A 27,269-nucleotide genomic window follows, 5' to 3' on the forward strand; every position below is an offset into this window, starting at 1 on the left:
AATAGCTTCTTTTGATATGTTTTATCTCTAACCGATGCGATGCTCTAACCTTAGGTGAGATACAATGTATCGATTTGCTCTGTTCGACACCATTGGAAATGAACAATTAATGCTTTACGTTCTAGGCATCCTTCTCTTGGCTTTGACATACTATTCTTCTTGATGGTGGATTTTCAGCAATCGAAACATTAATCCAGGGCAAGAGTTAAGCAACCAAAACACAGCACTTTTGTCCATCGGTACAATCGACTGATGGGCGCTGCAATCCTTCGGCACATCGATCCATACACGCTCCACGGTACTCGTGACAGGTGAGATTTTTCGCTGGTTTCACTGGAAGTGGAAAACAAAAAACACAATGTAGAATCAGCTGATATTTCACCATCCTTTTTCAAATCTAGCTGTTCACCTTCATAGCAACAATCAACGCCCAGATGACCATTTTCCGGGCAGAGTCCTTCTTTTGCTGGCCTGGAGTTGCACTCACTAGTCTGCACGCACATACCGCCCAGCATCGCACAGGGTCGCTCCATTTTGTACAGCTTGACACCCATATATGCTGCAGAATTGGAAACAATTTAAAGTAAAACGAAAGCATTACTAGGTTATCTAATGTTTCGAGGTGATAAAAACTAATTCCTATCCAGTTTGCCGATTCGCTTCTATCATTTAACTCTACAAATCCGTAACAATCAATGCAAACCACGTCCTCGTGATATCAATTCCAGTGCGTTACCTTCCACGAACGATTACCAATTTCACCTAAACACTGAAAAACATAAATGGAATCGCTCGTGCACTACATTGCTATCGTCGAAACGAACACGCAGGACCGCATTGGTTTGGTGCCACATTTTCCGGACACAACCCGTGGAAACATGACCAACAGGACCCATCATCAAGCATTTGGTGGCGACATGTGAACATGTGTCCACCCATCAAATCCATGCCGGTTATCCGAATGTTCCCAAAATGACCCGATGCTGGTGATAGATTTCTGGCAGGATGTATTGGTTTTGACGTTTTCCAGCCGTACATCGTGAGATTAGATAAATTAGAGACACGATGGCTGCGACAACATCGGCCATCGTTCGCCTCTGTCCCACATACCATCGCCCCGACACGCATCCTTGACTGGTGCTAATTGAACCGCATCTAATTCACTCCGCTTCGCTCCAGTAACATTTGGCACGGTGCACAACGAACCACCCTTGGTGTAGGGCTGCCTGGAGCGTGTGTGAGCAACCATGCGTCTCCATCGAAGCGGCAGAAACGGTTCAATCACCGGACACGCTTCGGTTACATTCGATTGCTCCTGCACCGTTCCCCGGTTTCTGTTTCATCCAACGGATAAGCAGGCAGAAGTAAAAAAAAAGGAGGACGCGTACGAAATGCTAAAACCCCAAAATGGTGCACTCTGTATGTAATTGCATCGTTCGGCAGAGCTGGCATTGCCCGAACACACCTGCTGGCTAAGTGCACCAGCATTTTCGGCGCACTGCTCATTAGTGTGCAAAGCCAAAACGGATCACAACTGGAACGGCAGTGGCGAAACGATAAATGTGTCCCAACTGTAACGACTCGGAAAGCCTCGCAAAGCGGTAAAAGATGCGTGCAGCAAAAAAAAAGGAGAAAAAATGAACGGTCTATCCACGACTCACACACACACACCCAATCAGTGCCAGGTAGAACAAAGCGGTTGGTGTAAGGAATGATTGTAACCATTCACTTTCTGCCATAACCATTACAAAATGGTCGCTTTTGAAGCTGAATACTCTACCACACAATCACACACACACACACACAAACACATTTTCACTGCAGGAAAGAATGTGTTTCAGTATGGTAGCGTCACAAACGCTAACGAACTGTGAAACCTGGTAAATAGAAGGTTTGAGGATGAATACAGAACCAGCTGTGAATAAGGGTTGTTTGAATCGAATCATGAAACCCGTGTGAAAGACACATTGTGGTCCGTGGTAACGATTTTTGGGCATACAAATTGGAATGGTCCATCATGACAGCTCTAAAGTGACAGTTCCACGTGGGTGGTACGAATGGAACTAAAGTGTAGGGTCAAGAAATTCCATTTCAACGAGTACTGATAACTTCAACACATAAATCGGTACCATTGCTTCTTTAATGGATATTTTTTAGCAGTTCTTCAAATAAACATTTGATTATTATAATTTTGCGATAAGTTATTCAATTTTAAAACACAAAACATCTTTTTAAGCTTTAGAACTGCGTATGTATTAAAGTTGCATTAAATGTTACTTAACTAACTCAATGTCAATCAATGACAGTGAAATGAGAAAACATCTTAGTTAAAATGTCAGTAGAATTCCTTGAAAAATGTAAGCCTATTGTTAAAAAAAAGCTAGAGCTCGATTCTATTTATTTGTTGCAATTGACGGTGAAACTCTCTTTCACGTTGAACAATTCTAACAATTTTCCCATACGACTGCGACACTCTCATTTTTCACTTACATTTTTTTTTGCTTGTTCCATCCAGCATGGAACATTCGTGATGTCCAGTTCGTTCACTTGTGCGCTAAATGGTCAAAACATTATTCGCTCGTAAAAAAGCAATTTTATTTGTTTGTGCCGTTCCGTTCCTTTAACTGCATTTTCATTTCCTTCTCTACCAGACAAAATTCGAGCGAAACAGCAAAATAAAAAAAATAAAACGAACCAAACTACCTAAACGAATTTTCACCATTTCGACATATTTGAAATGGAACACACTTGGGACGTATATATGTGTGTGTTTGTTTGTGAGTTTATTTCCGCACGTATGTGAGTTCTATCAAAACCGGAAACAACTCATCTCAGCGTGAACGGCGTCACACGCTCGAAACCATCCATGCAAAAAGGATGGGTAAAAATCGTACCAGAGGCGAACAAAATAATAAAAAAATCACCAAAATGAACGTTAAATGGAAAGAGTAAACTTTGGTCCTACTGTATTTACCCTTCATTCACCTGTTTCCGGTACGGTCAGTAGGGCCAATAGCGGGAGGAATTGAAGGTGAAAATCGGTAACAGCTGGTGGCCACCAAACCGGTCGCATCCGTAATCAGGCCCACCAGTAAGACAGTAGGACACGATGTGCCACCAGCTGAGCACCTAAAAAAACACAGCCTCAAGCACTGTCCACGGTGTGGATAGTTGCCGGAACCGGAAGCCTTCCGATGGGCTTTGGGAATGCTTTCGGGCGAACACGTTCGACGTGTGCAGCGTAGAAAAAGCAACAGAAGAAATCACACGTTAGCGACTATTTCCGGTGTTCCCTCGAGAAAGTGGCAAACGAGCAAGCGCATCCGTTCGCGTTACTTGCCCACGTCGGCAGCAATGCCACGACCAACAACGCTGGCGTTGATGACGATGGCGACGATGATGATGATAGTGCACAGGTGCTGAGGTGCTTTTGTGATTTCTGCACACACCACCGGGTGGGCCGGAAGAAGACCATGCTCGCATCGACTCAGTTGCCCCACAGAAGACGGGAACGATTAGAAACGATTGGACGGTCCATGGCAGCATCCTGAGCGAATGCGAATTATCAGCCAAACGTGCACACACCATGTCCGCGCTAGTGCCATTAACATTAATAACATCATAATAAAAATAATTCACCCGCACGCTTTGATAACAATTTTCATTCATTTTCATTTGCACCGATTGGATACGCGCGGTACCGTAACATCGATGGGAAAAATATTTCCATGCTGATCTACATACCCGGGATCTATCCCGGTTGATTACGGGGTCGTGATGCCGTGGGTGGAAAAGCGCACACGCATATATTTTATTTGGATTCTTCCTTTTGAAAGGGTAATCGTCGATGGGTTCGATCCGTACCGAACGCATAGCCTTTGCTTGCCGGCAGGATGTAGGATGCTATTCATTCTTCGAACAGGCACATTTATGCGCTATTGATGCGCTGATCAATAGTGGTTCTTAATATACAAGCGAAATAACCGAGGAGATCCCACTACTGCAAAGCCTATAACTTCGTGTGATGTAATGTAAAAGAGCGCCGTCGTTAACCCATCCATTAACCTGGCCTTTCACCGTCACTTCATCTCAATTTCCTACAACGCCTCCTGTGTCCGTGTGGCATAAGAAAGCTTTCCGGGTTGGATCGTTCGGTATCAATTTAATGGCAAAGCCAACTCATCCGATCATAGTCAGCCTTATTTCATCCTAAAATTCCTGAAATCCTCTTAAACATCTTTCTCCCGAACGCACCCTCTAAGCCACGTAAGCGCTTCACTCTCTGAGAGGCGTGATCGAGTATTGCAGCTATATAGGTACTATAGATTCCCAACCGGTGTTCTGATGATGACGCTTGATGGAGATTCGTGATCCAATTATGTCTATGTCTTATGGATATGCCAGGATTTGGATTGTCTTATAGAAAGTGCAATATTTCCTCAAAATTTCAGCCTCGGAGCTGTTGATGCCCCTCTCCAGCGTTATGTGAAGATTAAACTAGCAAATCCATCGCTGTGGCACGAATTCTTAGTGCTGGCAAAGATCCTCGAAACTTATCCATCCACTGCCATGTAACATTGGCCTTGGACACAAGTTATTCTCACAAATGTAGTAAGTATGCCCAGGATCCCAAACAACCTGAGTGCGTCATAAATCCGCCTTGAATTTGATGAAGAGATGGTAGTACAGTAGTTACTTTTCTATCATCATCTTAAAAATCCTGAATTTTCATCAAAAACCCCTAAAAAATCCACCTCTCCTACGAGTTGGGTAAGTTAATCTTGTAGTATTAAAATTGTTTCTAATATAGTGATATCTACCACTATATTGAGCCAGTATTATTAATACATGAGAGTTCAATTGTATTTACAACGCATAATAGAAGAGCATTTACACTCTACCAAGCATTAAACGGTCGACTGCCCTTGATCTGGTAGAGTATATAATCCGCACCGAACTGATGCATCGCGGTTCCAGCATGAATGATGTAAAACGGATCTTACCATCATTAACATCCTGTCGAACGCAGATCAATATTGACACACATTCTCCCGCTTTCAATGGATTCGTGGATTGGAACTGGATATAAAAGAAAAAAAAACAGCACACAATCGTCTATCCAACCGGGAAGTTATCAATACGTTACGCCTGCGATAAATATTCCATCAAAGTTCAGCCCGCCCGGTCGTAATTTATTATTAAACAAAGCAATCCATGCTGTAATGACACGGCAATAAAGAAACTGTATGCGAAGGACAGATAGTGACGGAGCGCCGGCCAAACAAACACACATACACACACAAAAAATAAGCCAAATTCATTAACCCCCGGCAAACATCCCGCTTTGCGGATGGGGACTCCGCGCCTTACCGTTCCAATGTTCCCCTAACAGAGCAGAGTGTCAAACAAGAAAGCCAACAAAAGCCACCCTTCGTTATGATAAATAGATATTCAATCAAACAACCCCCAACGAGCAACCATTAGTCATTCACACTCTTGCCCATCATCATCATCATCATCGTTCTGTTTCTACAGCCGTCTAAGCCTTGCCTGCTGGGTGGCCCAGACTTCTTATGCTGGGGCACGGTAAACGTTACACGCTCGTAATTACGTTGCTGTCGGAACCGATTTGTACCAGAACTGCATTCAAACTAGTCTCACCAGAGCTAGTGTGGTCCGGGTGGTATCAATACAGTTCCGGTGCGCGTTGTGTGAAGGGTGTGATTGAACAAGAACTCGATTTGACGATAATTGGAAAATAATGTTGCTGTTTTCACTGTGCGAGCGCTCCCAATGGAATTAGACGACATGTTGCACGGAACTACACCATCTACAGCTGCTATGGGCTTTCAACAAACGTGTAGTAATTACATAGTGAAGGCGAACAGGGTGAATGCTTTAAGTGCATGCTTTATCTTGATCCTTTCGGTAAAAACAAATAGCTTGAACAGAGGTAGTTTTGTATTTCATGTCATTCGCCTGGCAAACAATTCGTTAACAATTACTCCCAAAACAAAAACAAACCATCCATTCATAGTCAATCGACAAACGAGGCCAAAACCCGCAACGATCCAATCAGCGGTGAATTGTTGTTAACCTTTGCGTTTGCTCCCTTCTGGTGCTTCTCGAGCAATTTGTTTTTGCTTGTCGGAAGCGGTTTTTGTAACCGCATTCATCTTTCTTTTCTGCATGTTTGTTTGCGGGTCATAGTGAAATATATTTAAAGCTTCATTTTTTTATGCACCATCCCTCGTTTACGGAAAGAAATTTTGAATGCAAAAACCTACCGGCCCCATTCAAGTGCATCGCTAAAATTAAGCAAAAAAGCTGATTCGAGTGGAATGAGAAGTGCAAATGAGCGGACAACTATTTCAATAAGAAAATAAAAAAAAACATTCCAACTCTTTGGTGAGTTGAAAGTGAACCGAGAAAGCGTCCCGCTCGTTTCATTGGTTGCATTTCAAGCGCACATTAAAAATATGCTTCCGCTTGTTCGTTTTGCATTCAAACTTAAGCGTAATTGCAGGTGATTAAAGGGTACATTCAATGGTGCTAACCGTTGACCATTCCAGGTTGGGTTACGATGTCAGCAGTGAGAAAAGTTATGTTTTAGTGGTGATGAAACGCTGCAATAACCTTTTCCTGATTCATGTTTTGACGGTGATTATTTACATCAAATCTTTCGGTAAAAACGCCTAATGATGACTGAAATGAATTATGATAATTTATTTCCCATGTTTGTTTTTCACATTGTTTCAAACATATTATTTTTCAATAAATTTTATATAGAGTTAATAAAAACATAGCTGAATAAGTACATCTATGGACTTAATATAAGCTGGGAATAAATTTCTGCTGATATTTCGTTTGTTTCTTAAATCGCCATTCGGTTTTACATACCCCGAATGCGATTTATCACTTTTGGAAAAGCAACTTGCAAAGGTTTTCCATCGATCTTTGTTGCAATGCCTACTATTTGCAAAGTAACCGTAAGATGCTTGTTGATCCCCATCCCGATGGGTTATTACTCAAATCTCACCACTCTTCAGTAAAGAGTTGTATCCACCCCAAAGAACGCTTACAGAACCTTAAACGTCACCTTTCATTCACGTTTATTTTGATGAACAGCTTTATTTTCTTGTCTCTGACATCCGATACCCGAAGCCCGATTGAATGAAATTGAACCAAATAAATCATAGGGTAAATAAACTACACGCTCGCATACACCAACCGCGAACGATCGGTAGAACGACTCTATCGGCCAAACTACACGGACGCTAAGGTCAAACCTTCGGCTTTACTGAATGGATGTTTACCAAACACCTCACTCCAAGGAACCGCTAAACACCCCGGGCACCCTCAACAACCCTCAGCTTGGCGGGTTTGGAGTTTGAGTGAGAGTTCTCACCCGGCACGATTCCATGATTTTGTCACTAAATCGATCACACAATGGCGTGAATGAGTCGCCGCTCAAAATAAACACGATATTATAATCAATCATCGTCGAGCTCGGCTGGTGTACCGTGTCCCCGCAGGAGACAGTCCGGATACGCCCGGACGATACAGCACCGCACGCATGTCTATATGCCAGCCACGTGCCGCTACTTCCGTGTTACTTCCACATCCGGTGTTTGGGCGGTCAATGGTTCTATAGCGAGGCAGCACAAAGGAGCAGGAAGATAAACTGCTAATGGGAAGGGACGCAGTGCCCGTTCTAATCAGAGACTCCATACGCCCTGATTCATTCAGCAGTTGCGTGAAAGCCCTTTGGCAGATAATCTGGTGACGGACGGAACTGAAGACTTTCGGACAGAAATCCAATCTACCGAAAAGTGCCCACAATGCCGGATCTATTTTCCCCATTTCTTTGCCTTTTTCGTTTCGCCCGGACGGACTATTGCGATCAATCAATGGTTGCTAACAGTTGGCAGTTAGGCAGTGCGTATAAAGCTACATCGACCATCGTTGCTACATGGGATTACATGGGATGGAAGCTTTTAATGATATCGAAAGATTATTCTAACGCTGCTAGGAATGTATTGAAGACATTGAAGAATTTATGTAAAATGTAATAAAAACTCTAAAATTGTACAACTTCTACGGTTCAAAGTATCATTTGCAGCTTTTATTCTATGAAAAGAAACCCAAAAGCGTTGTTTATTGTGTACGTAAAGGACGTTATTCTTCACAACTCATTACGATCGAGCGAGTGATTTATGACCGTTTTACAAATCAGCAACTCCAAATCACTTAAAACTTTTACCGCCTGCAAACGCAAAACGACCTTTCTCCATTTTGCAAAGCAACTGCATACGAACTACGATGAATGTTCAATAGCATTTCCCACCAATAAACCAGTTCAGAAAACAGACCAACTACGTAGAAAAGTTTGCTTTCTTAGGAGTGCAAAAAAAGCCAAACCCATCGAGAGATTGACTTACCAGGGAGTTTGGTTTATGTTTTTTGTTTTATTGTTTGCATCTTTTTATTCTCTTCCGCGTAATTTTTCAACATTGCAAAAGATTTCGCTTGTCCATCGAATGCAGGCACACCGATATTACACACCGGGGCGAATGCTGACGCTCGTCAGCAAACGGCTGGTCGACTGAATGATTTATGAGCTTTTTGCCAGCGAAATGTTGCTGGCCCTTTTTGCTAGTAATTTTGTTGTCGCCCTGCCACGGTACGGATTCCACTCCATTGCCTACGGTTGAACTGGGCTGAAAACGAAACAAGTCAACAAAATCCTGTTTTTCCAACTCAAAAAAGAGGACCGCTACTTTCCGGGGAGGTGTAAAGGGAAACGGGGCAAAAATGTTTGCCCCATGTTTACTTGAGATGACACAAGCTGACGCGGGGCTCGTCTAGGATATTTATGAGCAAAAGTTTAGTTCATTTTGCTTCATGTTCAAGTTTTGCTGCCAACCATGAAACGTCATATTCCTGTCGGTACGATATCGATAGAAACTCGCATTAAGTTCCTTGTTATGGGTTTCGTACTCTAAAGACTAACATCAGTACGTAAATGATTGCTACTCATGATTGGAGACATGTGCACTAATCGGCTTAAGTCTTAACTTGTGCCTATCTGCATGAAGATCGACTAATTCAAGGTCCATTCACCTAGTGCATTGATTCGTTCTTTAAAAACGAACCATTTGACTTCAACGTTTGAGATGTCTATCCAAACTAGTACATACTACCAATTATTGTGCGTTACACATGCAATTTAAAGAAGTTTTAAGGAAGCCTCAAAACATCTCCGCATCCTCATCAGCGTTATTACAGACATTCAGACAACGGAAAATAATCGTCCAAACTTGTCATAATCATAAGTCTGGTAGTCTTCTTTTAACCTCTTCACCACTTGCACCTTCCACGTACTAGATCCATATCAGAATATGTCCTCCAACTTTAGAATCCAAACAAAACTAAAACTAAAAAAAAAAACAACTTTTCATGCAAATTGAAAAGACAACTTTCGGCATCTTACCTTCCCGGCACCTGTACCAGTACCACCGTTCGCAACATTCAACTACCAAGTCTGGCCACCGGAACTGGTGAATCTTCTACCCGGCCCCAAAGTATGTCGCTGTAGCTCATTAAAATCTTTCCCAATCCAACGGTTGCATCATTACCTTCGGCGGCTTTTGCGCAACAGTTAGGCACGGTGCGGAAGCGAGACCCCACGAAAGCTGATGACGAAACTTTCCTTCCGATTTGGTCGGGTTCCATCGTCCCATTCGGCCGGTGACTCGTCATCAGGCCTGCATCGCATCAAAAGCAGCTGCTTTTAATGTATCATCCCGGGTACCCGTACTCGGAACCAAAACTTTTGCCAAGCGATTTCCATGTTTCGGCTTCCAACAAATTGCTCTCCTGTGTCCGCCACGATGGGAAATTCCGTGGCCAACTTTTACCTTCCATTTAGCTCCCTTCCTCAGGCGTTGGAGACATGGCGGAACGGCATTACACGGAAACTCCTTCTTCGCCTTTGCGAGATGGTTGCTCCAAAGCGCATTAGTTTTCGGTGAAAGTTATTTAAATTGCTGGTTGCAGATGAGGAAGCAAACGGTTCGAACGGTGTGTGTATGTGTGTCCATTTTGGGGCGGTCGAACTTCGTCCGTCGTCCGTGTATCGGGAGGAAATTTGCCAAAGAACGCACCAGCAAAAGCCCATGGCGATGTGAAAGTGGGTGAAGAAAATGTACCAACCGTGTCCAAAAATCGTCCGGATCTCGGTCGGCCAACGTTTCGTGTTTCCTTAATTGCCACGTATCGTGTGTCCCCCTGTGGCAGCTGTTGGGTCGTGGAGCCGTTTTTGCGCTCGAATGAGCAACTAGAACGCCGAGAAATTCCACCAAACAAACGCATTTAGCGAAATAGTAGCGCCAAAAAAAACCCCACAAAATGTGTCAACGCTGGCAAAGCGAGGATTTTTTTAAGGATTATGACTGTGACAATCCATTTGGCCTTTTGCAAAGCGCTACAAGTCTTTGTAGTACGGCCCAAAAAAGAAAACCTCAAAGAAATAAATGGTTCCCCCATTGTGGTAGTTTTCGGGCTAAATTTTAAATGCTTTTATGCTTGTGACCTTTGTTATGATGCTGCAAGCCTATGGCTAAGCCTATCTTTCGGCCTCCCCGGACTGGAAAGTACGTTGCGCCATTTTTTGCACTAAGCTTCCAATTCAGCACCAAATGTCCGAGTCCTTTCTGCTCGCACCCAAATGAATCCACCGCGAGCAATTAATGCAATTAATGTCCTTGTTCCTGCCGCATCCGAACAAGAGACTATCCGCAATTGCAACTCCCAACCGACCGAAACGGACATTTCCGAAAGCACACGGAAAACTTACTCGCCGGAGCCGTCCTGAGCACTGAAGTGCTCGCATCTTCACCGGACGCCGCAATGAGAGCGACCTTGCTTCCCGTGCCATTTTGCAGCCGGTGTCGCCCCCGGGTGGGGGTTGGAAATTCTAACAGGAAAATTTCTGCAAAATCGTTTCCTGCCTCACCGGTTGGCCGTGTCCGCGCGATGCTTGCTCCCAGCGTTCAAATTAAGCTTCATTTGCGCACGGTCCCTTTCCCCACGGTCACCTTGCTGCGGTAAGCCCGTGGAAGGAGGTGTTGAGTTTCACCTTTCTTCTGTAGCGTACCGATCGGGCTGAAAGATTAGCACCGAAATTGGATGCTGCGGTCTTCGGTACCCGGTAGACGACGGTGATTATTGAATATTGCAGGCAAATTTGCTGCCAAATTGATGCATTCCCTCCGGGCTCGTGATAGACGATGCGATGCGGTCAGCATCGGGTATTGACTGAAGTTGCCTCAGGGTTAGAACTGAGTGGACCAAGGGGGGTTCCCAGGTAAGGGTCAAGGCAATTATGGTTTATTATACAGAGTTGGTACTGATTGTACTAAGAATCCGGCTAGTTACGAAAGTTGAAGGCAATCGCCTGCAAGATGAACAGTGGAGGTTTGTGGTTGGTTGAATTGTGTAATTTTACCGTAGCTTCTCTGTTCCATGCACATTTTAAAGCACCATTGTGAGGAAATTCAGGAACAATTTTAAAAATAGTTAACTAATTTATTTACTAGCAGTAACCGAATACTAGATATCAAGCAAGATCTCAAAATTGCACACCGAGATATAATCAGTACTACTACGATATCTACGTTATGCATTCACTTGCGATTCCTCAATAAAGTGCAATTCGCGATCACACCATATAAAACAGCCTGTGTTAGGTCTCTGGAAGTTTTAGGAAGCTTTTTGGAAAATATTTATTGTAGTATCAATGACAGGGATAGGGACAGTAGATCATAATGTAATTATTGATGGAGTATAGCTACTTGAAGTTCTATTAAGCTGTGGTGTAACAATTGGCAATTTGGCAATGTATTTTCAAGATTATCTATTGGCCAGATGTTGATGCTTGTTTGATGTTGACAACATATGTTTGTGAAAATCATACTTTTATGTAAAAACCGATACCATTAATCTTGGTGTTTCAACAGCAAACATGTTCAGGTTAAGCGTGAATAGTTTCATAGTACGAAAGGTCATCGCAACTTTAATTCCAATAACTCACTGCCGAGCATTTCACAGCTCAGCACATCGGTTTCTACAGGTCCAGGCGCATACAGTAATGTATCGCGCACCATGGCCACCGGCGATAATAACGCGTCCAGTTGCCTCTTCGTCCACACAATACAGCCTCACATCGTACACCGGCCAACCAAGGACATGCAAGCTACTCGTAACTCTTCGTTCAAGACATGAAATAAAACCACACTAGCCCCAAAACCCCAAAGTGCCTGCACCGAAAAGGAAGGTTACCGGATTCCATGCCCCACCGGGGGACGCTAACGCAACACCGGCAGAGGAAGAAATTAATAATCACGCACTGCACGAACTTACATTCTTGAGCTTCCGCTGACGATGCGCCACCGGTCGTTGGTTCGTCCTGTACCGGTAGCGGTGGAATTTCGGCACTGTCACCGATGCAGACGGCCAGTGCCACGAACAGCAGCAGTGCGACGGCGTTGGAATTCATATTTCCACTGATAGCTGGAGGGGATATCGCCTGCTTTTTAGTGAGTGTGTTTCGCTTATGACCTACACAGAAGTGCACGCGAAGGAAGTGAAGAGATTGTTCGGAGACGCGTACACCACGGGCCGCAGAGATAGCTATGCTAACAATGTTTAACAGCACGTAGGCAGCGCGCGGTTGGATCACTTAGATCTAGCACTTCAACAGATACAAGCGCTCGATAATGTCAAACGACGAGGAAGCACACCGTCAGTGCTCTGGTACTACTAGCTTCAGAACGGAAAGAGATGGAAAGAGAGAGAGAGAGAGACTAAGAGTGATATAAAATGGATGGACACAAAAAAAAGATGAGCCTCTGGGTTAAATAATAGTACAGCACAAAGGCTAGCCGTTTGCTATAACGACCGCAGATGGTTGTACCACGAGCTGCAGTGTGTTGTTCGCGCGATATAACGATGCTTGTGTGTTCGGTACACTTGGTTGAACGTCAAGAAGGGTGTTCGAAATGTGCGCTTTAGAACACGGCCAGTCACCGAAAATGTTTGCACAAAGTTGCACTACCTACTCGGCCGAGTGACACTATGTTTTTTTTTTGCTCTTTGTTTGCCAAAGGGATGTCACTTTCATCGTTTTTTTGTTCTTAAATTTACTCCACTTATTCTGTCTCCCTTCGAAAGGTCAACTTTGGCACCGTTTCCACGCAACAGCAGCTCGGATAAGCTTTAAAACATCCAGTGCAAGATTCGTTTGTTTGTGTGTTTTAGACCACTTCACCATCACACAATGTGACACAATATTTGTTCGGTGGTTGTTACCCACGCGCGTAGTTTCAGGGCCAACCAAACATTAACCTACGGCGACAACGTGACAATTCGGTTCGATGATCGGTTCGACTCCCCGACAAAACAAGCAGTTCGGTTCGAGTTCAACGTAAAGGCTGTCGTCGGCAGCAAGCAACTGACTGGTGGCGATGAGTAATCAATTGCTTTTATATAGACTTTATGGTGTTGCTCTTTGCTTCTACTTTTTTGTTGCCTTTTTGTTCATTTAACCATATTTAAGATTCATTCCGCTCCATGTGTCCATGCACCCCGTCCGCTCCACGTTTGCTCGGGATGAGTTAAATTGAATGACACCCATCCCAACCGTCGGACCACCATCTGCACCGTATTCCCTTTCCAACCGGCCGGGCTTTGTGGTTTACTTCGCACGACGCAGTGTCTCGCTAGTAGCCGCTTGTAGCGCAACCCAAGCGGACGAGCGGTTTTTCGAAAACATTACCATGATGTTTAGCCTAACATTCGTACTGGCGCACTGTTTCGCTTTCACTCGTACAATGCAAACAGTCACACAAACACACCGGTGCCACATTATCTTTCTCGCGTAATCTAACATTCTGCACCCCCACAACCAAGGAAGGGTGAACCTACAAACGTGCAGCAAAAGCTAAAGGTTTAACCGGTTTGTTACTGTTGGCCACACTGTTATGGTGGGGTTTGGCTATAAAATGAGGTGCTGATGAGCATTTCGCCGGTACGTGAAGTCATTAGCGTGATGGATGAGAGAACGTGCGAGAGGGAGAGGGAGAAACGGTGGTTCTTTTTTGTGTACAATTTGATGCAGCTGCAGTAGGTGCATCTGGGTGGTAATGGGCGATTTGGAAGCAGCACTACCAGAGGGTAGCGCTGGAAAAACCCTTCTGCAATGGGGTTAGTTTAAGCAAATAATGGACAAATGAACGGTGCGCTAGTTAGCAGCTCGTTAAGAGAATTTTTATTGCATTTTCAAACTTAAGCTCTTTTTATAAGCGAAGTTCGTTTGATAGTAACTATACGTGAACTCTTAGATTTTAAACGTCAGTTAAGGATAAAGTAAATATTGACTTTTTTGTACTAGTTCGGGTTCTGTCTGTGGAAGATTGATTACAACAATTAATATTTAATACAACAACTGTGATTCATCAAAAAGATGTGTTGGTCTTGCTTAATTATCTACTAAGTCACTAATCCAAACAGAAGCTGAAAAAATCATTTTTATCCCTCCTTGAAAACTCATGTCTTAAATGTTTAACCACATTTAACTCAAAACTAAATCTGTTTGTATCACTGAAAGTCAATTTGCCCTAATTAAATAAATCATGAAAATTATAAACTTTACTTGACTCTTGATTGTGAATTTTGGATACTTTCTTAAAGAATCCTCGGCGAAAAAGGGGTGATTTCGTAACAATACTCACAATGTAAACCCAACAAAACAATGTTATTCGAGCTTCTAAGTGTGTAATTCCCCTTACAATACTAGATTGTAACCTATTTTAGGACTATCGAGTTAGGGAAACACATGAACCTTTCGTCCTGCGAAAGCACTTTCCACCTTCAATCCACGCTTATTACAATGTAAAACACATACCATCCACAGGATGCAGGCAGCAGCTGCAACACTAAACCATGCTTTCTTATGTTTCGATTGCGATAAACCACCACCGTAGACCATTAGTCATCCCCGAACCGTCATTAAACCCATTCGTAAGTTCTCATGCCCCATACCTCACACACGGGAAATGAGACTTTGTCACACCCGGGCGGGTTTGCCGGAACACGGTCTGGTTGCGGAAACGGTGGCCGCTGCACCCGTAATCGTGTGTAAATAAATGATGTTGCATTCATAAATTCCCTGCCAGCGTACCGTGTTGATAAATGCATTCACACCCCAAACCCCAACCGGAACGGCGGCACCAACTCATCGTTTCGCATGCACTCGAAAGTGTAATAGATTTTTACAATATTATTTGCACCGCTCCTCCACGTTTCCTGGCCACACATTGGTTCCATTGCTTCCGGCACAAAAATTACTTTTAATAAACTACACGGTGCGCCGGGCGCAGAGTGCGTTCGTGCGTCATCCAGCAGATTTGGGCGCTGTGAAGCGTAATTATTGTTTCGCTTGTTGACTTTATTACACTCTGGCAGTCGTGTTTAGGTGCTGTCCACAGTGCGTTAGGTCGCATAATTTAAGCGGCATTAGAAGCGATCTAAACACCCCTTCGCATGCAGCTGTCGTGCACATGGTGCACTAATATGAGTGGATATTTTATATTGCCAGTGTTAAACACTATTTAAACGGCTCTGAAACAACATAAGCCTCTCGGTCCGCAAGAACCGTTACCACCTGCGCGAGGAATGCACCCCCCACAGTGACAATTGTTTGCAATCGTTATCGCATTATTTAATTGTTGCGAATGAAATCCATCGTTGCCCCATCACAGTTCACCCTCGTACCGGAGCTCGAGCATAAATAAATTATATCAAACGTTTCTCGGGGATTAAGTGAGCACCGCAAAAATGCTTCAATTTGCATAAGCATAATTTGTTTGGTTCCACCCGGCCCGACTCCAGCTGTCCGGTAGATCGGTAGAGCCTCCCACATAAGAGAAATAACTCTCATTAAAGCCTTGTCTCTGGACTGCTCCTCTTGTGATGCTGTTTTTTCCTCGTAGCTTTATGCTTTTTCTGCCGTGGAATGCAGCAGTGGTGCAGCTTTTTAAATTGTGCAGTAAGCTAATGGATGGTGGGTAATGTTTGGTTCTGCCTGTTCCTCTCTTTACCACTGGTTCCCGATCCCCGACTCTGAAGCGAAAGCAGCCTAACGCCGCACGAAATTACTGCCACGAAAGTGGTGGCTGAGCACACTTTGGACTACTGCACGCTAGATGCACTCTGCTGCCGCAGTAGCTGCATTGCACATCACTGGTTGACTGAGCTGAGCATGTTTGCTTAAGGAACATATGGCTTGTGCCACGTACAAGCGTTCCCTCATCTCGGGGGTTTTTTTTTTCGGGCACGGCACATTTATTTGCGCATTTTTTCCTATACGTTTTTCAATTAACCAAGATTATGTTCTGCTGGAGCTTTTGCTAGACGTTTTAACCCCGTGCCGGAGTTCAAGCAGCGGTAAAGAACGGTACCAATTAAAACCAATCTCATGTTTGTGCCCCGTTTACTGTATTGCTGGGCCGTTAAGTGAAGTTTTTCTTTGATTTAAAATGTTAAAATGCATTCTCCAACGTACTATTACTGTGGTTACATTTATCTCGCTTTCCCCTCAATCTTGCTCCTAAGCTTTGAGGAAGCTTATCCTGCGGACGCTTTTCTACAGTTGGTAGATTTACTGACATTCGAGCGAAATGCTGTACAAAAAAGCGTTGCAATAAAAATAATGTAAAACAAAGCCGAAAGAAAATCATTAGCGATAATTTTATTACATCGCCCTGTGAATGGTAGTCGCATCGCCAACAATACGCTACTATCTTGTAAGGAAAAAGTGTAGCAAAGTAAAAGTTCGAGAGTTTGAACAAAACCCCCCAAAAAAAGATCGAAGAACCGACCCTTTTTACAATCTTGTACTGTGCGGCAAAAAGCAAATAAAAAACATTCAACTGTAGATATGTGTGCGATGATACTGTGCTACGAGGATCGCACGAGCCGTGTGGAAACCGAAACCGAACGCATCTATCTTTAGGAATGGTGGCAAAAGCAATGTTTTCACTTGGCCATCAGTTTAATGGAAGTGGTTTCACTTTTCATTCTGAGTAGGATGGAAGTTTTTGGCTCATGAACAGATTTTATTTGATTATGGTGTGAGCAAAACGAGTAAAATACAACACCATAACAATTTGGATATATATTTAATGCAAACCTGAAGTGACAAAAGTTGATTGGGATACGTTATCCAAATGTGAACCCAAAATTCACTGGAAGTTATGTAAGATCTGATAATTTTACAATTTTGTAATAATATGAACATTTGACGCTAAAAATGTCTCACCTCTTTAAAATCGAAAACGCTTCTTAATGACCACTTTTGCTACAATTAAAGTAACAGGCATGATTGGTTCATCTACCTTAACTATTAAACAGCTTATTGGACAACCACCTTATTATAAAAATTAGAAACTCTGTTTTTAAATCTCATTTTGACACTTTTTCTAATAATGGAAAAAACAATGATGCGATGAGTACCCTGATTTAAGGGCAATAACAAATCTCACAAACTCATGACAAAACCAAACGATCGGCAAACCAAACAACGATGGACTTGTTTGGCTGGTTCGAGTAATTTGGCAGTAACATTTTCCGCTTGATTAGCCCAAATGTTGCCAAAAATTTCACAAAAGAGTTCCAAGCCAAGCGACCTTTTTTTCTCATTCATTCTGTCTGCTGTTTTTTTTTAGCCATTTCATAGCGAAAGCAGCTAGTTCCTTTAGTGCTTCCACTTTGTGGTAGCACAAAAACCCCCAAACCCACTACCATCTTCAGTTTTGTTGTAGTTCCATTCCACGGTGTGGTTTGAGTGGTTCATAGATAATTTTTCCTCCATTTAGTTCCGTTCCGACCAACCATTGCATTTCCATTCCATCTTTGCCAAGCAGAACAATAATCCTCGCCAACCAACATTTCCCACAACGCTCCGGTTGGTTACATTTATCTACTTCATCTCATTTTCTTGGGGAAGGTGGATGATTTTCAGTCGATTATCGATTTTTGATTTTACGATTATTTTTATTACTATCGCCTAGGCAAAGCTGGTGTGGCCCGTGCCCGTGCTGGGTGAGAGCTTTTTTTTCCTTGCCTGCTTTCCGCGTATTATCTTTATACCTTCATTCTGGCGCTTCACCACTTCGAACGGTGCCTCGACGGTGGTGCAAAGTAAGGCTGCTATTACTGGGTGGATCAATTTTGCATCAAAGCTGGGTTGGCGAAAAAGTTTTTCCACCTTTTTATTGCCTACCGGGCAAGTGTTTGTGTGTGGCATGGTTGCGATTAAGAAACGGCAGGTACGATGGAAGCGATGCTGCGTACTGAGGTGTGTCATGCTTTGATGTTCGCGTTTCTGCTCCACGTGTACTGTATCCTTGCGTATCAACTATAGACAAGGTCTAGGAGAACTTTTTGCCTGTTGTCATGAATATAATCGCAAAAGGTACTTAAACACGATTAAGAGTTCTCAACTGAGATAAGGTTACAAAACAATTTCCTAAAATATTATTTAATATACGTTAGGAAGCCATGACATTGTATTGTGTCAAATCAAATCATAACCAACATTTCTGCACTAAATAAACAGCTTTATCTAAATATAGTTGAACTGAGAATTTAAAGCTTGTCACTGTTTAGAAGAAACATCTTTAAAAAGACGTGTAATGAGACAAATCATTTGACTGTCGGTACACCTGCTAAACACCGTATGCAAAATTCCTCCAAAATTGTATTCTTGTGTTGGGTACGAACAAAAAAAACTCGATTTCTTTCTTTCTCATCGTTTTTCCCATCCATCTTCCTACACTGTACAATGATTTGGGCTGTGCAGCAGAAAAAGTTGCCATGTACGATAAGCTGCGAACTTTGTTCCGTGTTTTTGGAGTATCAACAACTTTGGTGGCTTATTACTTGCAAAGAGCTATTATTGATGCATGTTACATTGTCTTACAGTCTGGATTGAGTAGAGCAAAAACAAGTAAGAATGAAGGCCTTCTATTTTATTTCACAAAAACGGTAAGGAAATGTTTATATAAGGTTAACCTCATTTAGGGGCGTTTATCATTACGGGGCAGCCCGGTGGTGTATTGGTAGAGGTGCCGATTTTCACACGATAGGACCGGCACAAAATCCCATCCGGACTAATTCCCCATGCCCTGGACTAACTATACAGCATACAAACAAAGTTAAGGAAAGCCAGAAATGGCAGACCTAGACCTGTTGAGGTTGTTGTGCCGATAAAGAAGAAAAACATCATTTAGGTCACACTACAAACAACCACCTTGGAGAGCTGGAATCGAGTTAAACTCAAACGATCAATATAAATACAATTTTCCCAGCTTCCCAAAACGACTCAACCTTCCTAACCGATAGACGCTTCCGTAGCCTTCTTCACTTGTGAGCTTTTATCTCTGGCTGGGATTAATTTAAAACTCTTCAATCCTTTTTTCTTACCATCCCACCATCCCACCCAATGGAAGGCGAGGTTTCCGCCTGGGAGAATTAGACTGAGCCCCATTACTTAAGCGAAAAGTGGCATCTCTACTACCCTATCCAAACAGCCAGCAGTTGACCATTAACTTTGGTTTTTCGTAGGGTGAATCGAACGAATGCTGGGGGGAAAAAACCATCCTGGGAAATCTTCTGTATTATCATCAGCATATTTTATACCATCCGAAAGGGTTTGGTACAACGGCCACCCATATACACACACACACGCGGGGCAAACGATGGTTCCGAACGGTGGGAAATCAAATCGAATCGAAACGAACGAGAACCCAACGTTACATCGCGTCGTTACTTACTATGTGCCCGTAGAATTCGTCTCAGGACCGTCTCGTCGGATTGTGCACCGAAAAACTCGGTCCCGATCCACGCTGACACCCGGGAGTCCCCAGATGTTGACTGTTGGAGAGTTTTCACTTCTCGCTCGGTGGTTCAAATCAAATTATTCAATTCTGTATCCTTGCCGCCCCGGAAAGTGTCCGGAAACCTGGTCATTCGAACCACGGTGCCACGGTGGTAAGCTCCGCAAGGAATCGGATGGGTGAAGTGAAGTTCTGTTACCAGGCGTCCATTTCGCTTGTTAGTGTGGTCCTTGCTGGTTGGGAAGTAGCCTCCTCACGAATCAGGACAGCGACACAGCCATGCGGATTTCCGTTTATCGATCTCTGTCGAAAACCGGTCGTTTGGAGTTGGGGGAAGGCATGATTCCCGGTGAACTTCACATTCGCACTTTCGCTAAACACTGTCCCTTTCGAAAAGGACGCCCGAGCAGTATCATCTTTTTTGCAAATGTTACAAACGGACCACGGGAACCTTCTATTCCTGCATTTTATGCTGTCTTTTTGGGGTTTAGGTTTAGCTTTACCAATGCTTTCGGTCTTCGCTCTCCGTTCCCAACCCCCGTTTAGGACGGGCCAATCAAATGTGTGCAGTTATTTTTGGGACCAAACTGATTAGAATACGATATTTAGGGTTTATGTGGAGATGGTTCACGTGATTTTAACCGGCTGTTCATTCTGTCCCTTTTTATCGGTCACCCTGTCACCGATTCCGTCCCGAACCGGTCAAGGTTAAAATCTCTGCTAGAAGCGCAACCCCACGTATCGCTTCCTGCCCCGTCTAATCCCGTGCCATACCGCGCTGAGTGCTACTCAACGAGGATTATTCGGAATCCCACGGGAAAGTATTTTCATCCAGGTAAGTGAAAGAAAAATGCCAACAAATATTATAAATAGTTACCCGGAGGGATCCTTTCATATTCCTTTTTTTTGCGACTTTGTACGAGTTTGCCATTTTCATCATTTCATCGTTTTTCCTGGGTGTGGGAAGCAGTTTATAGGATAGCGGCAGTGATTTTGCACTTCCGCTGGATGTTAATTGGGATAGTTAATCCGTAAATATTCAATCAACCCGGCCCAATCCGTGGGCATTTGGGACCCGACAGCTTGATACTTAATTTCCGGTAAGAGATTAAACTATTCTAAGCTCTCGTTCTTTATTTTTTCCCTCTGCGGGCTTGGTACAGCCCAGCCGCACGCCACTAATCCCATTAAAACTACAATTTAACAGCAATCGAGATTCGGTTAACGCTCCATGTTCGTTGAACATAATTTTCTCCCATCGTGGAGGATTTGTTTTTGGCATACGAGTTTATGCTTTTCCATGCGTTAAACAGTGCACATAATAACGGATGGATGAGCGAATATGCGTCCGAACGTTGTTTGATGGCTAGCGGGCCATTCGAACGCGGTATTTACATTCGATTATGGATAGGCAAAATCAGCTAACGATGCGTTTGAGTATACAGAATGTTGACATTGTTTGCATACAATAATGTAATTCCCAACAGGCGCAATGCGCTGGACGAAGGGAAATTCGACGAATGTACCGACGAATTGTGCACAATTTTCAGCATGTGAGTGTTTTTAGAGCGATTTAAAGAGGGATATACCGCAATATTTGTGTTTGCTTATCTTTTAAATGAACTAAAATATTATACCTTACTTCAGTAAAGAGCATAACCAATATTCTAAATAGTTTACATGTTCTATAATTGATTATTCTATGTTACAATGTTTCTTTAATTATTATTAGTCCGTTATCTTTGAGTCTAATATAATTAAATACTTAAATTATTATGATTATTATTATTACAATTGTATATATTATAATTTTAAAAAAATGAACAAAAATGCTTGACAGTTCTATTGTTAAATAAGTGTTTGTTTGTACCTAGACAAGTGTGCATATTTAGCTTCTAGGGATTTTAGACACAGAGCAATTCAAACTGTTCTTCGCAACAGCAAAACGTATTCAAATTAATATACCTAATTTATTGCCTGCTTAAGATTCACCAAAAATGTTCAATCACTCCCGTGATGTTCTCCCGCCGTTCATCGGAAACATCAAAACGAAGTTTCAATTTCAAGCATCGCGTACGTATCGTACAACAATAGCCAATTACTTACAGAAGTACGCGCCAAATGATACCACAACGTGTGTGTGTGTGTGTGTGTGCCGTTGTTTTCTTCCTTTACCGTCTCAAATTTCCATCATATCATCCGAATGAGAAATATATCTACCATCCCGCCCAAAAAACAAATATGTGACCAAGAGCACGGATTCTGTTTGTTCATCGCCAGCAGCAAAAGCAGCAGAAACGAACGTTTAACGATTGTCCTTTTTCCCCCATCGTCCTCATCGTCTTCGTCTCGGCCTCGACTAAAGCTAACACACATCATGAAGCCCATCTCAGCGGAAAACGTTCAATGATGCGTAAAGAAATATGCGCACAATTTTATGCATCCTAAAGCATATTTTTCTTTCCGACCGTCCCCAAGCAAAGGAACGGAAGATGCTCTATGTTTCGGCAGCGAGTCAAATATCAAAATTCACTTCACTCGTTGCTAGCGTAACGCGCGGCGTAAGGTATGGATGTTTTTCGGTGGTTCGATGAAATATATGCACTATCGCACGAAAACGATCCTTACTAGCTTGTTTGTGAAATGTGCTCCCACACTGAAATGTGCGGCAATGATAGGGGGGGTGAAACGTGTGGTGTAGACAAGTGAAGAGTTCTTGAATTGTTCTCTCCAAGTCACGGGCGTTCACAATCGTCGTTCCTTTCGGTTGGGTTGAATTTATGAATTTCAATCTGGCTCCTAACGAAGCCTTTCACTCGAAAGCTCGATAAACGGAACTCCTTCGAGATGACAGGCTGTTTTTTTTTCTATATTTGGGCTACACCTAGTGCCACAGCAACGGATACACACAAGGTTCCTCGGTCGACAAGGGCTAGATCGCTAGTAGTGGCAACTAGCACTATAGCGCCCGTCAGAAGGCGTAGTTTCTGCCACGTTTTCATATCGTTCTGGGATCCATTTTCACCTCCCTTCCATCCCTGTTTCACGCAACTCCCCCCCCCCCCCCCCGAATCCGGGCTAGGAATAGCCTAAACCTTCCCGATTCCTTTTGCCCAAATTCCCACCGGAGGTTTGTTTGTCTGCTACTGCCGCTGCTGCTTACCGACCCGAACGCTTTCGCAAAGTCCTGCTCCAGCCCAAGACGATAAAACGCACATGATTTATGATGACGCCAACAGCAATGGCAGTGGCACTCCGGCCCGGAAGTGTGGCCCCGTGAGTGATATGGCAATGAAAATGCTGCAAAGCCCCGCAAACGTACACGTGAACCGAGAAGCGCCTGCACGCGTTCTTACACACTGTCATGTAGCAGTCGAGGCCAATTTTGGACGTAATCTCTCCAATCGGATCGTGATGAGCCCTTCGATTCTTTAGCCACCGGTACCGTTGCGTACCGTTTGCCGGAACAAGCCGGAAGGATGTATGAAATGGGAAATTTATTGAATTTCGATGAGCTATCCGTTCGCATCGGGCTCTTCAAAACCCGGGTGGCAAACCGTTTAAAATTGGCGAGTTCGCATTCAGTTGAGCTTTGAACCGAGCTTTACCTCTAAGCAGTGTCTTTGTGAGTGAAACAGAGAAAAAAAAACATTTCCATTTTCCATCCGGATTTGTTGAGAAAATGTCTCCAGAAACTAGATGCTGGATTTCCACACCAGAGGGTCTAACACACACTATTAAAGAAAAACAGTGTATGATAGCAGGGAAAGCTTCGTTTAGACAAAATTTACACAAAAAAAACGTGTCGCTCCCCTCACATTTGACTCAACGGTTGGATGAGCTTTGGTTTATTGGAATGACATTTCAATTAAAATGTTCCCGGAAGCGTTAAAACCGGCACCGTCACGTGATCCAGTTGATTTGGCGCTTATAAAAAAATTAACCACCCGTACGGTGTGTGATATAAAATTATGCTCATGATGTTTTGCATTAGGTATGTAAAAAAATATACATATTTAATAGTTAAATTCTTGTTCTTGTAAACTCTTTAGATTACTATCTCAGTTAAACAATTGATACTGTAACATTTAGAGGAAAATAAAGCAGCCTTATGTTAACATCTGAGAGATTATTTTACATTATGCTGCTTTTAAAATGTTAACACAGATGGTAGCGCTCTTGCCATGGCGCGCTCATCCCTTGTAACGATTGCAAGTAAGAATGTAACAAAACCCAAAGCTCAAAGAGAATCGTAATAATTTATGTGCCATTTGTAAAAATGTAATGCCGTACTGGTTCGGTTAGTATGAACGCTGATCTTCCCGGCTAAGTTATTGCCGGGCCTGCCGAAAATAGCTGGCATTCAGCTATTGAGCGGTTCGCGAAGGGATGAACCTTTTTTTTTTTGTCTTCATTGAGGCGGCGAAGGAAAGAATTAAAATAATCCTACTGCTTTCGGGACAAAAGTATACAGGAAAGTTCTGTTCTTTATATTCGTTTCTTAAGGACTCTCCTGAAAAAAAAACACCATAATTATATCCTAGGATTTTTTGAGAGTAATAGATTTGAATCACCAACTCGGTTTGTTATATTCTCACCGCCAAAGTGTGAAATCCGTTGCCCAGCAGAAACTGGCATAATTCGTGCTAATATTACGTTTAATATAAATAACCACCAACGCTATCATTATTCAAACCAGCCGTTACCCGATCCAGTGATCTTTTTAAAGATTTATGACGTTCCTTCGTTCCATCCATTGCGATTGCTACACTAGCGAAGTGAATTCCAGCAAAAGTCTCACAACCAACTGCTGGTTGGTTTTTGCTCGGATTTAAAGTTTCTGCGGGAAATGAGAAGGAAGTTTTGCTGTGAAAATCAAAAACTTCCTTCCGCATCCGTATGCGTTCCCCAATTCTCCTGCCATAAGCTACCGAAAGCAGACGGTAAAGTTTGTAGATCTTATTTTTGCTATTTCTCGTACATTCTCCTGCGTCCTGTCTTTTTTTCTTGTTCCTCGCTCATATCATAGCGCGGAATTTAGTCGACCAGAAGCTGTCCATTGTCGCACTGGGAACAATTTTATCTTTGTTTTGTTATTTTTGTAGGGAATTCCCTGCGTTTTTTTATCCTTCCCTGCTCGCGTCCAAGACCCTGCCCACATATCGGATGGCCATCTCGTGTCGTGATTGTGATGAATCAGAATGAACGAATCAGCGATGGAAAAAATCGGAAATAACAGTTTGCGACCACGGCACCGAAGAGGGTGGGCAAGTTTTTGGGATACGGGAGGAAAAGTCGTCAAAAGTTTGTTGATTGAAGCATAAAAGTTCGTCTCATCTAACTTCGCTGCACGGATGAAGTAATGGGCGGGGAGTCTACAGCGAGCCAGCAACCGTGGCCGGACCAGGACCGGAAGTTGTGCCGAAAATGCGACGAATCATCCGTCGTGTGCCGGGACCAAAGTGACCCAAAAACGAACACAAAACAGCACGGCTTCGATGCTCCAGAGGCAAACACGTGGTAATCGTGTGGTTTCGGAAGCGAAAATACTAACCTCAGTAGGAAGTGGCGTAAATCGTGGTCCCAAAGCAGGCAAAGCAAAGGATCTTCGCGAACCGTGAACCTGTCATCGGACAATCGCATTGCTTATTTAATTTTCCAAGTTTCTCTTGCGTCCTTGCCCGAGGAAAGTTGTGACACTTGTGTTAGTGCGTTTTTTTGCGTTGCTGTCTCGGGTGCTTTCAAGGACTGTGTCTCGCTTGTTCTTACTTAACGTCATCCTGTGTGATGATCCTTGTGTCCACTTTCCGGGGCAATGAATTAATCAAAATTAATTTGCTCTATTTATTTTCCCACCAGTAATGGTGGTGGAATAGGGAGTGAATTGGCAAGGGAAGTGTAGTTTGAAGTGATCAGCGTCACAAGAGGGATCAGAATTTCTTGCCCTTTGAAACAGCCCCACCAAGAAATCTTTTTCGTTCAACTAATTTCTATTCAATAGATATTGTAGCGAGGATGAAAATAATGTTGATAATTAAACATGAATATTTAAAGTTGGAGATATTTGATATTTCACAAGGATTTCATTAAATAAGATGATGTACTAAATTAACACGTAATAGATAAATACATCTCTATATTTGAACGAGTTGATATTCTTCAAAATATGTGCAGTTTCCCTAGTCTTGCGCTTCGAGGTTCTGTCTAATACAAATCAGGCTTCATCAAAACTATCTCTTCGTAGGTAACTAACAAAATTCCCACAAACTGGTCCATTTGAAAATGGACCCAAGAGATCAAGTTGTATTATAAACGACCTATTTCTGAATGTGCACTAAAATTTCTGAATATCCCTTAATTTATGCTTTCCATGCAGTTTAATATTTAAAAAAAATAACACAAAACAAGCGCTCAAGATCTTACTGCTCCACAAACAGTCTTGCTCACGTTGCTATGCTTATCTAACTCAAACTGCCAACAGCGAAACATCACTGAACTTTGCAAAAACGGTCAAAGTTCTGCGTCATCGGAAGAAACTGTTTCCATTTTCCCAATGCAACGTGACAAACCAATGACTGCAGTGTTGCGTCGTTTGAATTATAGACTAAAACTCTATGTCTTTTTCTTCCGTTTTGTGCGCCAACTGCACCACTAAAGTGTCCACGACTTGTTTCAGAATTGATTTCAAAAGTAAACAACAACAAACTTGGACTGGCTGGGGGTGGAAAATTTCACCTCCGTGTTGCTTCTTTCACCCCGGGGTTTCCACTGATTTGCGGCAAGTTTTGATGAGCTTCATTCTTTACTTTTAAACTGACAGTAAACAAACGAAGGGTTCAGTTGGTATTGGCATGTTGTTTCGTTTATTTTCTTTAAACACTATTTATTGAAGGGAGAGTAAAGCTATTGCTCAATCAATTGTACACTTTTTGCAATTCTGACTCGTCTGATTTTGTTTAGCTAGTTATAGTACTTTAAGTTTTTGGTGTGTCTTTTCTTATAATATGAATTTTACATAAAACTCGTCCTAATTTTCATAACTATATCTTAAACATGATTAGATTTACTCACAATGCTTTCCATTTTTGCATAACAACAACACTGCTAATCAGTTCCATTAGTCTGCTCACATCACATCTTATCAGCTCCGACCTTCACCTATGCTTTCAATCAACAAATCACGTGATGCAGACTAACTCGTCCAACCTTCTTCCCGCACAGGTCTGGGCGCAATTTGGTTGATTACACCAACAGGATGTTGGCATGAAACTTCGAATAGGCAATCGCGTCCGACACTGCATCCACTTGTCC

At 42.9% G+C, this 27,269-nt stretch overlaps 1 protein-coding gene across 1 annotated transcript; it reads right to left on the reverse strand.

Moving 5' to 3' along the window:
* Positions 1–205: 205 nt before the first annotated feature.
* On the reverse strand, positions 206–12,559 carry LOC128713208 (U-scoloptoxin(19)-Sm1a). The gene is made up of 3 exons (XM_053808068.1): positions 12,424–12,559; positions 410–559; positions 206–333 (listed from the first exon to the last, which is right to left on the reverse strand). Exons 1-3 carry the CDS (start codon positions 12,557–12,559, stop codon positions 206–208), a joined length of 414 nt encoding a protein of 137 aa, XP_053664043.1.
* Between the last annotated feature and the right edge of the window lie 14,710 nt (positions 12,560–27,269).

This window comes from Anopheles marshallii, chromosome 3, assembly GCF_943734725.1.
Source record: "Anopheles marshallii chromosome 3, idAnoMarsDA_429_01, whole genome shotgun sequence".
In the NCBI taxonomy this organism is placed as follows: Eukaryota; Metazoa; Arthropoda; class Insecta; order Diptera; family Culicidae; genus Anopheles; species Anopheles marshallii.

Excerpts from the sequence above, each read along its gene's own strand:
- LOC128713208 (XM_053808068.1), bottom strand. The coding sequence starts at position 12,559 with ATGAATTCCAACGCCGTCGCACTGCTGCTGTTCGTGGCACTGGCCGTC. Across the intron at positions 560-12,423 it reads GTCAGCGGAAGCTCAAGAAT|CATATATGGGTGTCAAGCTG; the intron begins GTAAGTTCGTGC and ends CCAATTCTGCAG. Across the intron at positions 334-409 it reads CGTTGATTGTTGCTATGAAG|TGAAACCAGCGAAAAATCTC; the intron begins GTGAACAGCTAG and ends TTCCACTTCCAG.